Below are 12,900 nucleotides of genomic sequence, written 5' to 3'. Positions count from 1 at the left end.
CCTTTCCTATTTTCCCCTCCACTACAAAAACTTTTCTTTGCATCTCTCTTTTACATGAGAAAATTTTCTCCATTTTACCTCTACCCCTCTCAGTGCATTCCTCTTTCTCACCTCTTCTTTTTATTTTTTTTTTTACATCATCCCAACATAACTGGCTCACACTCATGCCCTCTGTCTATATAGACTTCTTCTAACTGCCCTAATAATGGTTATTTTTAGAATATATGCCCCTTGAAAGCAGACACTGTTTTACTTTTGTATTTGTATCCCTAGCATCTAGCACAATTCCTCACATATAGCATAGACATGGAATAAATATTTGTTGAATTGAACTGAAATGTTCCTGGAAGGAGCTGAATCAATATAGTAAATATGACAATATACCTCAAAATAATTTACACAATTAATGTAATATGAGTCAAAATATGAAAAACTGGTTAAAATCATAATGAAACATATATGGATAGACATAAAAGTGAAGGTAGATTTGTACTCAGATTTTAAAACAAAAATATGGGGTCATATATCTAGAATTGGAATATTAACCAGTTATCACAAAACTATCTGGTACTGGGAGAAATATAGTAAACTAGATAACCATGACAATGCAACTTTTATTTTTTTAGTTAAAAAAAAACCATTTGTACATAAACAACGAGGTCTTTACTAGAAATAAATTTCTTTTTTAAAAAGAGAAAAAAACATCTATGATTCAGAGTCCTTTATAGAAATAGAAGACAGGTTATTAGGGCTGGTGGTAGTGGGGATACACACACACACATAAAATGAAGGGAAGGGATGCTGTCCGTGTTCTTGGCTAGTTATTTAACAGTGTTAGAAAAGTCGGTATAAATAAGAGATGTTACAAAGATATCAGTGTTTTAGTGCAACTTATTGTGTATGGGGAGGGCTGTACAAGAGAGTGAGAAATAAAGGATGACACAGGTTGTAAGACTGGATGACAGAGAGGATTGTAGTACATGCCACCATAATAGGGAAGCTGAGAAGAAGAGAGAGTGTAGGAGTAAAGATAATGAGTTCAGTTTTGGATAAATTGAGTTTAATATGCCTGTGGGACAAAGATGTCCAGTAGGAAGTTGAAGATTTGAGTCTGGAGATCAGGAAAGAAGTTAGAGCTGGACAAAACATTCTGAATATTATCTGCTTAGAGATGATAATTGAATCATTGGGGCTAATGAGTGCACCATTTCACTAAGTGAAATAGTATAGAGCAAAGCTTCTTAAACTGTGGGTCATGACCCCATTTGGGGTTATATAACTGCATGTGGAAGTCATGAAAAATTTGTATGTATATCTATTTTGTATACCTATATAACCGGGGGTTGTGTAAAAATTTCTTGGGCAAATAGTGGAAGTTCAAGTGGAAAAAGTTTAAGATGCCCTGGTAAAGAGAACCTAGCACAGAACCTTGGGAACATTCATAGTTAGTGGGTGTGGCCTGAATGAAGACCATTAAAATAAACTGAGGAGTAGTCAGCTAAGTGGGAGAAGAATCAGAAATCTAGAGAGAAGAGAGCATCAAAAGAGGAGAGTAGTAATGTCAGAGGTTATAGAGAAGTCAAAGAAGAGGGTAGAGGCACTTAAGAGATTTTTTAATAACTTTGGAGACAGCAGTTTCATTTGAATGATGAGGTCAGAAGTCAAACTTCAGAGAGGAAATAATTAACAAGCAGATATCTTTATTCATTAAAATTCTTTAAATGCAGGTAGCTGCAGGGGATAGGGACTGGGACTAGACCTGTGATTTCATTGTTGCTGGAACTTCCTCTACCAATGTAGGTCAACACCTTCTTTTCAACTTAAAGTATTAATGTTTTAGTGTCTTCCAAATGACTTGGCCACCATCACACAGCCAGTATGTATCAGAGGCAGGACTTGGACCATCTTCCTGCCTCCAAGGCCAACTCCATCCACTAAGCCATACTGTGTCTCATAAGTAGCTGCTAAGGATATGATTTATTATTGGGTCTATAATAAATTTTTTTTTTTGGGTGAGGCAATTGGGGTTAAGTGACTTGCCCAGGGTCACACAGCTAGTAAGTGTTAAGTATCTGAGGTCGGATTTGAACTCAAGTCCTCCTGACTTCAGGTCCGGCACTCTATCCACTGCGCCACCTAGCTGCCCTTATAATAATTTTTAAAGGAATCTGATGGTTCAGGATCATTCTTTTAAAGTGAGTTGAAGAAATAGATGGGAGTCCTTTAAATTTTTTTATTGTTTACACACTAGCCTTTCTGCTGAAAGTGTCCTGAACTTAGTATAAGAAGACCTGGGTTCTAGTCCAGACCATGACTTATTAGCCATAATTATGTGCATAATTGCTTAATTTCTCTGACCTTTATTGCTTATTTCATTATTGCTAAACTTCTTCCTCAGTTGTAAAATAAGTCTTAAGTACTTAGTTCTCATAAGGCTGTTGTGAGAAAAGTGCTTTGTGAATGAACTATAAAGTTACTAGTATTAGTGGTCATCATCATTATTGTCATCATTGTGATGACTTGGAAAACATAATTAAAACATTTTTCCTCTTCTTTTCAGGACATCTGTGCTAAGTGAAGGACCCTGCACCCACTACTAAGTGATTACCATGGGCCTACTTGCATTTCTGAAGACTCAGTTTGTTGTACACCTGCTCATTGGGTTTGTCTTTGTTGTAAGCGGGCTTATCATTAATTTCATCCAGCTGTTCACCCTTGTCCTCTGGCCTATCAACAAGCAATTTTACCGAAGAGTAAATTGTCGCCTTTCCTACTCACTATGGAGCCGTGAGTATTTTTTTTTTTGAGTGTGGAAGAGCTAGACATTTTAGAACTAACATAACTGTTGAATGTTTACAGCTGCAAAAAAGCCATTTTCTAGCCCTCATGCTGAGGTCAGTTGAACATAATTGATAATAATTTATAATGCTGGATATACTTTTATAAAGTAGAAGCTATAAAAAGTTAGCAGTAGAAATGTTCTATGAATTTATAGGCTTTAGTTAATGAATATTGTAAGTTGATAAAATGCATTCTGAAGTTTGAGGTCACTTTGTTCCTTTAAAATTTGGTTTATAGCACTCTCTTTGTCATTCTCTCCACCTTAGACTTACAACCCAAACACTTTCCCTCTTTCATCAATTTCATCCACATCTGGAATGTCTTCCTCTTCACTGCATCCCCTTCCATAAGCTCTTCAGGAGTTGCACTAGTGACCTTAGTCCCTCAACTTCTTAATCTCTAATTCCATACCTCCATCTCATTTCGCCTCATCATCTTAAAGGGATGTTCACACTTTAGATCTCCACTGTCACTCAAAACTCTTCTTCTTCCAAGATCCTGAATGTCAAAATCTGCTTGACCACAATTTCTTGTCCTTCTACATCTCACACAGCCTCCTTCATCTTGCACGTGCTGTTCACTATCATTGTGACTGACTGGTTCCTTTGTTCTCCCTGCCCATCACCCCTATGCACCCCTCTCCTCCTTCTTAACATTTTGAAAGTACTTCACTGAGCTCTCCTCCCTCCATTCTCCCATATATTTCACTCTTTCTTGCACTTGCTAATACCCAAAGCCTTTCATACATACCATATATCTTCCCTGCTGCCATGCCTGAATTTCTGAGTTGTGCTAGAGAAAGTCTGGAAACTCTGCTAACTCCACTAATAATTTGTGCTATATATTAGTCTTCTTTTGTTTGTTTTTTGTGGGGCACTGAGGGTTAAGTGACTTACACAAGGTCACACAGCTAGTGAGTATCAAGTGTCTGAGGCCGAATTTGAACTCAGGTCTTCCTGAATCCAGGGCTGGTGCTTTATTCACTGTGCCACCATCCTGCCCCTATATATCAGTCTTATTCATCACTTGACTCTCTATCACAGTCACTGTTGTCTGTGTTTAAGTCACAGAATTAAGGAATTGGAAAGGACCTCAGTAGCCATCTAATTGACCCAAAGCTGAAAAAAGAATTCCTATTTCACCCTGCTTGAGAAGTGGATGTTCCCTACCTTTTACCTGAAGACCTCCAGAAAGGAAGAAATCTTATAGCATCTCAAGGCAACCCATTCCAGTTTTGAATAGCCAATTTTTCTTCACTTCAAGCTTATAATTGCCTCTTTGCAACTCTCGCTTATTGCTTCTCATTTTTGTTCTCTGGAGCCCAAATGAACAAATCTAATCTCATGCATGAAAGCCTTTCCAGTACTCATAATCATCTATAATGTCCCCTTCTCTTGTGCTTCTAGAGTCTTCTCTTCTTCAGGTTGGACAAACCCAGTTCCTTAAACCCTATCTTATGTCTTAGACTTGAGCAATATGGTATATTGCAAAAGTTCTTAATCTTTTTTGTGTCACAGACTCCTTTGGCAATCTGGTGAAGCCTCTGGATCCCTTCTCAGAATAATGGTTTTTAAAATATAAAATAAAATACATGGAATTACAAAGGATTCCAATAATATTGAAATACAGTTATCAAAAATAGTTTTTTAAGTTCATCCATCCCAGGTTAACAACCTTCAGGTAGTAAAAAGAGAACTGACTCTGGATTTAGAGGCTCTGGATTCAAATTTTACTTCTCACATGTACTTTTCTCTTTTTTCTAATAATCATTTTTATTTGTAGTTTTAAGTTCCAAATTTTATCCCTCCTTGGCTTCATTCCCTCTTTCTTCCCTGAGGTGGTAAGCAATCAGATATCAGTTATACATGTAGGATTATGTAAAACATTACCATATTAATAATTTTGTACAAGAAAACTTGAATAAAAGAAAAAAATAAAAGTGAAAAAAACAGCATGCTTCACTCTGTATTCAATCAATATCAGTTCTTTCTTTGGAGGTGGATAGTATGCTTCATCATTAGTCTTCTGGGAATGTCTTGGATCATTGTATTGCTGATAATAAAGTCATTCATAGTTCTTCATCAAACAATATTGTTGTCCCTGTGCACAATGTTCTCTTGGTTCACTATACATCAGTTCGTACAAGTCTTTCCATGCTTTTCTGAAATCATCCTGCTTGTCATTTCTTATAGCACAATAATATTCCATCACCATCATATACCACAGTTTGTTTAGCCATTCCCCAATTGATAGGCATTACTTTGATTTCCAATTCTTAGCCACCATAAAAAGAGGTGGTATAAATATTTTTGTACAAATAGGTCTTTTTCTCTTTTGGAGGATGTCTTTGGGATATAAACCTGGCAGTGGTATTACTGGATCAAAGGGTGTTCACAGTCCTATAGGCCTTTGGGCATAGTTCCAAATTACTCTCCAGAATGATTGGATCTTTTCACAACTCCACCAACAGTGGATTAGCATCCCAGTTTTCCAACATTCCCTCCAACATCCAGTATTTTCCTTTTTTGTTATATTTGCCACTCTGATAGGTGTGAGATGATACTTCAGAGTTGTTTTAATTTGCATTTCTCTGATCAATAGTAATCTAGAGCATTTTTTTCATATGATCATAGATAGCTTTGATTTCTTTGTCCAAAAACTGCTCATTCATATCCTTTGACCATTTATCAATTGGGGAATGACTCATATTTTTATAAATTTGACTCAGTTCCCTATATTTGAGAAATGAGGCTTTTATCAGAAATAATTGTTTCAAACTTTTTCCTAGTTTTCTGCTTCCCTTATAATCTTTGTTGCATTGGTTTTGTTTCTGCAAAAACTTTTAAATTTTATATAATCAGAATTATCTATTTTAAATTTTGTTTTCTCTCTATATCTTCTTTGGTTCTAAATTGTTCCTCTGTCCATAAATCTTACAGATAAACAATTCCATGCTCTCTTAATTTGCTTATGGTATCACCCTTTAAGTGTAAATCATATACCCATTTTGACCTCATTTTACTATATGGTGTGAGATGTTAGTCTATACCTAGTTTGTGCCATACCGTTTTCCAGTTTTCCCAGCAGTTTTTGTCAAATAATGAGTTTTTGTTCCAAAAGCTTGGATCTTTGGGTTTATCAGATACTAGATTATTATAGTCATTTACTATGGTGTAATTTGTACCTATTCTATTCCACTGATCCACCTCTCTATTTATTAGCCAGTACCAGGTTGTTTTGATAATTACTACTTTATAATACAGTTTGAGATCTGATACAGCTAGACCATCTTTTTCCATATTTTTTCATTGATTCCCATGATATCCTTGAGCTTTTGTTTTTCCAGATGAATTTTATTGTTTTTTTTTAGATCTATAAAATATTTTTGATAGTTTTGTATAGTACTAAATAAATTAATTAATTTAGGTAGGATTGTCATTTTTATTATTTTGGCTCTACCTACCCATGAGCGATTAATATTTTTCTAATTGTTTAGTTCTGACTTTATTTGTGTGAAAAGTGTTTTGTCATTGTGTTCATATAGTTCCTGTATTTGTCTTGGCAGGCAGACTTCCAAGTATTTTATAGTGTTTACAGTCATTTTTAAATGGAATTTCTCTATCTGTGTTGCTGGACTTTGTTGGTCATATATAGAAATGCTGATGATTTACGTAGGTGTATTTTGTATCCTGCAACTTTGTTAAAGTTGTCAATAATTTCAAGTAGGTTTTTAGTTGATTCTCTTGGATTTTCTAAGTGTAATATCATATCATCTGCAAAGAGAATGTAATGTTTTCAAGTCATTTAACCTTCCTGGGCCTCAGTTTCATTATCTGTAAAATCAAAAGGGTTGGACTAGGTGAACTTTGAGGTCCCTTCCATCCCTAAATCTATAATCTTCGGATTCTTTCACCATTCTGGCTATCCTCTTCTGGACACTATCTAGCTGATTAGTGTCTTTTGTAAAATGTTCTCAGAAGGGAGTGCAAAAGAACAGATTTTAGCTGAATTCTGACCAGGGCAGAGTACAGTGACACTATCATCTCCTTATTACTGGATACTCTGTCTCTCTTATTGCAGTCCAAGATTGCATTAACTTTTTTGACTTCCATGTCACACTATTGGCTCATTTTGAGCTTGTAGTCCACTAAAATCTCAAAATATATGTCAGGCAAACTGCTATCTTAGCCACACCTTCCCCATCTTATACTTGTAAATTTGATTTCTGTAATCCCAAGTGCACTACTACACTTCTATTACTGTAAAACTTCATCCTAATAGATTCAGCATAATTTGGGGGCCTATCAAGATCTTTTGAGATAGCCCAACTATTGTTCACAATATTAGCTATGTCTTCTAGAATTGTGCCTTCTCCAGATTTGATTAGAATTGTATTTAAAACTTTATCCAAATAATAGCAATTTCATTATAAATTAGAAAATCATCAACAAACATGAATATTTGCATACACAAAGAAGGCCAGAACATAGATTATACATGAAACCATGAATACTCTAGATTTTTAAAAAATTTACATTAAATTTGATGTGGTTCTACTAACATAAGCCTGCTTATTTATATCCCCCTCTGAACTGCCTTCTGAATTTTTAAACATTTCATTGAAATTTACCTTGTTTCACTTTTCTTTGTCTCGGTATTACTACCATCCATACTACCCTCACTTCCTCAGAGGCAGCTGGTAGAATGCTGAGCCTGGAATCAGGAAGATCCAAGTTCAGATCTAAACTCAGATACTTACTGGCTCTGTGATTACTGGGCAAGTCCCAACTTCTATTTGCATCAGTTTCTTCAACTATAAAATGAAGCTAATGACAGCATCTATCTTACAGTGTCATTATGAGGATCAAATGAAGTAATATTTGTAAAGCACTTAGCACAATGCCTGGCAGGTAGTAGGCTTTTAATACATGTTCCATTTCCCCAATAAAAGCCCCCTTTTGTGACACAAGTATAGTCAAGCAAAACAAATTTGTGTTACAATGTTCATATATGGAAACTTACTAGTTGTGTGACACTGGGCAAGTCACTTAACCCTTTTTTGTTTCAGTTTCCTCATCTGTAAAATGAGCTGGAGAAGGAAATGGCAAATCAATGGAGAAGCCATTGCATTAATAAAAGTTCTTAAGTCCTTTCAGGGTTATTTATCTTAATAATGTTTTAGTCATTATAGAAATTGTTTTCCTGTTTCTGTTGACTTCAATCTTTTTTTTTTCCTTTGCAACAAACATTTATTTTATTTTTTCCAGTTACATGTAAGGGTAGTTTTCAACATTCATTTTCATAAGATTTAGAGTTCCACATTTTTTCTCCCTCCCTCCCTTTCCTCCACCCTCCACAAGACATCAACCAGGTTATATATGTACAATCCACAAGTGTTCAATTCAATCTTAAGCAGTTGATATAAATCCTCAAAGATTCCTCTGAATTGGGCTCTTTTTACATCACAATAATATTTCATTATATTCCCATAACATAAATTGCTCAGCCTTTCCCTAGGTGGTGGGCAACTACTTTGTTTCTGGTTCTTTTCTAAAACAACAATGAAAAATGTTCTACTATAAATTTTTCTGTGCATATGTGAGTCTTTTCCTTTTTTTTTTTTTTAACTTCTAGTAGTGTGGTGTCAATGACTCTTAGGGTAGTCAGTGAATAAACATTTATTATTAAAGCATCTGCTACATGCTAGGCACTGTGCAAAGTGCTGGGATTCCTGAAAAAAAAAGCAAAAAAAACTATCTCTTCTATTAAGACTCACAATTTAATGGAGAAGACTATATGTAAACAGCTATGTACAAAGAGGATAATTATAAGATAAGTGAAAAATAATCTCAGAAAGGAGGCACTAAGATTAAGGAAGACGCAAAGGGGAACTTTAGCTGAAACTTGAGGGAGGACAGGAAAGTCAGGAGGCAGAGATGAAGAGTATTGCAGGAAGGAGGGATACTTAGTGGAAATGTCCAGAACCAAGAGAGTGTCTTGTTCATGGAATATCGAAAAGTATATGAAAGGTGTAAGATCTAAGAAGATTGGAAAGGAAAGAGCACAAAGTAGGATATGAAGGTCTTTGAATACTAGAGGACTTTGTATTTGATCCTCGATATGATAGGGAACCACTGGAGCTGACCAAATAGGAGGGTGACACGGTCAGATCTCTACTTTAGGTAAGATCACTTTGGCAGCTGAGTAGAGAATCAATTTAGCAATCCTTTTAAAAAAGGTAATGGGATGGGCAGCTAGGTGGTGCAGTGGATAGAGCACCAGCCCTGGATTCAGAAGGACCTGAGTTCAAATCTGATCTCAGACACTTGACACTTACTAGCTGTGTGACCTTGGGCAAGTCACTTAACTCTCATTGCCCCATCAAAAAAAAAACAACACAAAAAAACTAAATGTGTGGTTGCCTTATTCCTGTCCCAAGTGTAGGGAAAACTAGCTAGGGTTAACTTATAAGTTAGAAGCTTTAGCACCAGTTTTGGGCATTAAGCATTTATTAATAAAAAAGAGAACACCTGGGTCAGAAAGTCAAGAAAAGACCTATCTAGCCTAGTGTTCCTGCCTCGCCTGGTTCTTCCTCAATTTCTCTACTACCCACCTGTTTGAGAGACAAACTGAGAGAGGAAGCTCCCTCTACATCCCAAGGAGAGATGGTCCTTCCACCCTGCTTCAAGCTAATTGGCTAGCATCACCCAGATCCATTGGTTCACTGGACTTCAGGGTGGTCCTGTGTTGAGGTCAGAGTCCACAGCTTCTGAGAATAATACCCTCTTGAGGGCCAGACAGGTGTGGTTTCAATTGAATTAACTTTAAGTAAGTTAATCAGGTAAGTCAGTCAATCTCAGTCAATCTAATCAATCCCCTCTGGTTGGGGCCTTTAGGCATCGGCAAAGCCCATTATTTTCTCACGCTTTAGTGACTAGATAACAGATTTTAGTTAGGACTTAGTCTAGATATACAGTGATAGGGCTATTTCTCTTCTCTCTCTCTCTCTCTCTCTCTTTTTTTGGTGAGACAGTTGGGGTTAAGTGACTTGCCCAGGGTCACACAGCTAGTAAGTGTCAAGGGTCTGAGGCCGGATTTGAACTCAGGCCCTCTTGAATCCAGGGCTGGTGCTCTATCTACTGCACCACCTAGCTGCTCCTCTTCTCTTTATTTTGGTAAAACCTTTTGGCTTTGGAATGAGAGGGAAAATTGGGTTAATTTATTCATAATATGGCATGTAAAATGACATCTTTGTTTGCCTGTGTGTATATATATGTGTGTGTGTGTGTGTGTATACATTATATATGTGTATATATAGGGCAGGAATAATATTGTAAATTATTGTGGGATAGGGAGCTCCACAAAACACTGTTAATAGTATTATTTTACTTTGGTATTATCCTCCACCAAACTTTATTAATTATACATAAAAGTTATCCAGTTTTTTCCATGAATACTATATAAAGAATCTACTGAACTTATTTTTCTCCTTCCCCCATATATCAAGAATATCAAGGCATCCCTTACTTTGTACTTATATTAATTCTTATTTTATCTTTATGATCAAGCTACCTCCTTTACTGGTCACAAATGTCCTAAATAATTTCTTTCACACTGTTTCTTATGTGTGTAATCATTGTTTTATAGGCTGTATATACCCATCTTAGGGCTTCTGGGTGGCTCAGTAGATAGAGTATTGGGCCTGGAATAAAGAAAAATCATCTTCCTGAATTCAAATCTGGTCTTAGACACTTACTAGCTTTGTAACCCTGGGCAAGTCAATTAACCCTGTTTGTCTCAGTTTCCTCATCTATAAAATGAGCTGGAGAAGGAAATGGCAAACCACTCTAGTATCTTTGCCAAGAAAACACCAAATGGGTTCATGAAGAGTCAGATATTACTGAAAATGACTGAACAACAACAAAAATATTTATCCTGCACTTATTCATGGCCTTTCAAGTATTTGTAATCTTAATTTTTCTAAGCCTGTGGTATCTATAGTTATCAACATGTAGAATCCATCTTCATGAGAATATTGGTGTTAAAAGAGATATCCTTCTGCATAGGAAATTGAATCAATTCAGTGACCCCAAAGGATTGATGATGAAGCATACTGTCCACCTCCTGACAAAATGGTGATAGACTCAAGGGGTAGATTGAAACATGTTTTTGGACATTGCAAATATATAGATTCATTTTGCTTGACACTGCTTGTTTTTATAAGGATTATATTTTTATTATTTTTCATGGGGGGAGGGGATTGGTGAGGGAAAAGAAAATTGATGAGTTATAAAAAGAAAAAAAGGGGAGATGGGTTTCTTCAAAGGTGTGGAGAATTTGAGATGATTGAAAGTACTATAGTTTCAAAACCTAATCTCCATTCTGGTCCCAGTTTCATTGTCCAACTGTAGCACTTGTGCAAGATATACATATTGATTAAAAAATTTGAAAAGCTACCTGCTTAGATGTATATTATAAACTGGGATATTCTTTCTGTGGTTTATGTATCTAAAGGGGAGGAAACAAAAGCAGTAAATAAGGTAGTAGAAATACGGTCATGTAAAACAACTATTGTGACCTTTGGAAAAGTGCATAGCTGAAGAGGCTAGTCTTATCCTTCAGAAGCCTTTGTCCTAAATTAACCTTTCCCACTGCTTAATCAGTCACATTAAGTCCAGCTTCTATATTTAGATTCAAATAAGAGGATCACATTTCTTTTTAAGTCTATTACTATTATACAATATTGTCTTTAATAGAATATCACAGAGATCCTCAACTTTTTTCAGAAGATCAACTTATCATTCTTCATTTAATTTTCATTTCATGAAATGGAAATATCATGTGGGAAAGAATATAGGTACACGAACTTGACCTCGTTCCTACATGGCTTCATTCCTACTGGTAATGCCAGCAAGCTTTAGCAAAGTGGCTGAGGTAAAGAAATGGGAAGGACTTGTACCTGCTGGCTTAAATTCACCTATTTGACCATGAAAATTACTGATTTGGGATTTAGTTTTCTATTCCCAATAACCATTATTATGTTATTACTGTAGAAATTCATTACTATCATCAACAAAGACACTTAGTTGTACTACAAAAATGTCAGACAGTTAAGGTCCTTGTTCTAATCTTATAAAGGTGACAGTGAAATTATCATAAATTAAGGCATATATAAAAGGCAAATCTAGAGACTAGGGAACTCCCTGGATGAGGAAATTCCCTGTACATTTGGGGTTGATGCCTCTGAAGCTGACAACTTCATATAGTTGCCCAAAGCACTGAGAGATTAAGTGACTTGTCAAGGGTCACACAGGCAGTGTGTTGGGAGAAACTCTTCTTGGTTTCAAGGATGCTTCTCTATCCACAACACCATACTACCTCTTCATATATAAAACTGAACAAATGTTACTACATGAAAAAATTACGTATGCTATGTGTACATATATTTATTGGGGTGATGATTAAAGAGGGAGTTATGGAATTTCATGTGAGAGGGAATCACCACCTCTTTTCTAGTTAGGAAAGGCTTTCTGGGTGAGGGAGATAATTTTTGTGAATAAATGAGAGAATTCAAAGATTGTGGAATTAAGAATATGGCTTGGGAGAAGAGGTAGGTGGGAGTGGGTTGATAAGATGAAATAAATCCATGATTAGGCCAGAATTTTTTATTCTTCCAACTTGTTTCATTGTGTACTTTTGTTAAGCAGAACTGGATCAGAGTATGTGTTGAGGAGTAAGGTGTAAGAAGACTAGAAAGGTTGGGGAGAGTTAAGTTATGAAGGGCTTTGGGGGCAGCTAGGTGGTGCAGTGGATAGAGCACCGGCCCTGGAGTCAGGAGTACCTGAGTTCAAATCCGGCCTCAGACATTTAACACTTACTAGCTGTGTGACCCTGGGCAAGTCACTTAATCCCAATTGCCTCTCTAAAAAATAAAATAAATAAAATGAAGGACTTTGAATGCCAAATAGGTTTTTATATTTGATCTTGAATGTGATAGGGAGCCATTAGAATTTATTGAGTAGGGAGAGTGAGTGACATGATCAGACCTACACTTTAGGA

At 36.1% G+C, this 12,900-nt stretch overlaps 1 protein-coding gene across 2 annotated transcripts in view; it reads left to right on the top strand.

Moving 5' to 3' along the window:
* Nucleotides 1–12,900, top strand: part of AGPAT3 (1-acylglycerol-3-phosphate O-acyltransferase 3) — a 170,798-nt gene that overhangs the window by 117,915 nt on the left and 39,983 nt on the right. For both annotated transcript variants that reach the window (XM_043995345.1, XM_043995346.1), the window contains exon 3: nt 2,561–2,787. In XM_043995345.1, coding sequence (XP_043851280.1) covers nt 2,610–2,787 — 178 coding nt within the window. In that variant the 5' untranslated portion in view covers nt 2,561–2,609. The remainder of the gene's footprint in view (nt 1–2,560; nt 2,788–12,900) is intronic.

Source organism: Dromiciops gliroides, chromosome 3 (assembly GCF_019393635.1).
Source record: "Dromiciops gliroides isolate mDroGli1 chromosome 3, mDroGli1.pri, whole genome shotgun sequence".
In the NCBI taxonomy this organism is placed as follows: Eukaryota; Metazoa; Chordata; class Mammalia; order Microbiotheria; family Microbiotheriidae; genus Dromiciops; species Dromiciops gliroides.
Note: the sequence above shows the minus strand (reverse complement) of the source record. Positions and strands in the feature narration are given on the sequence as shown.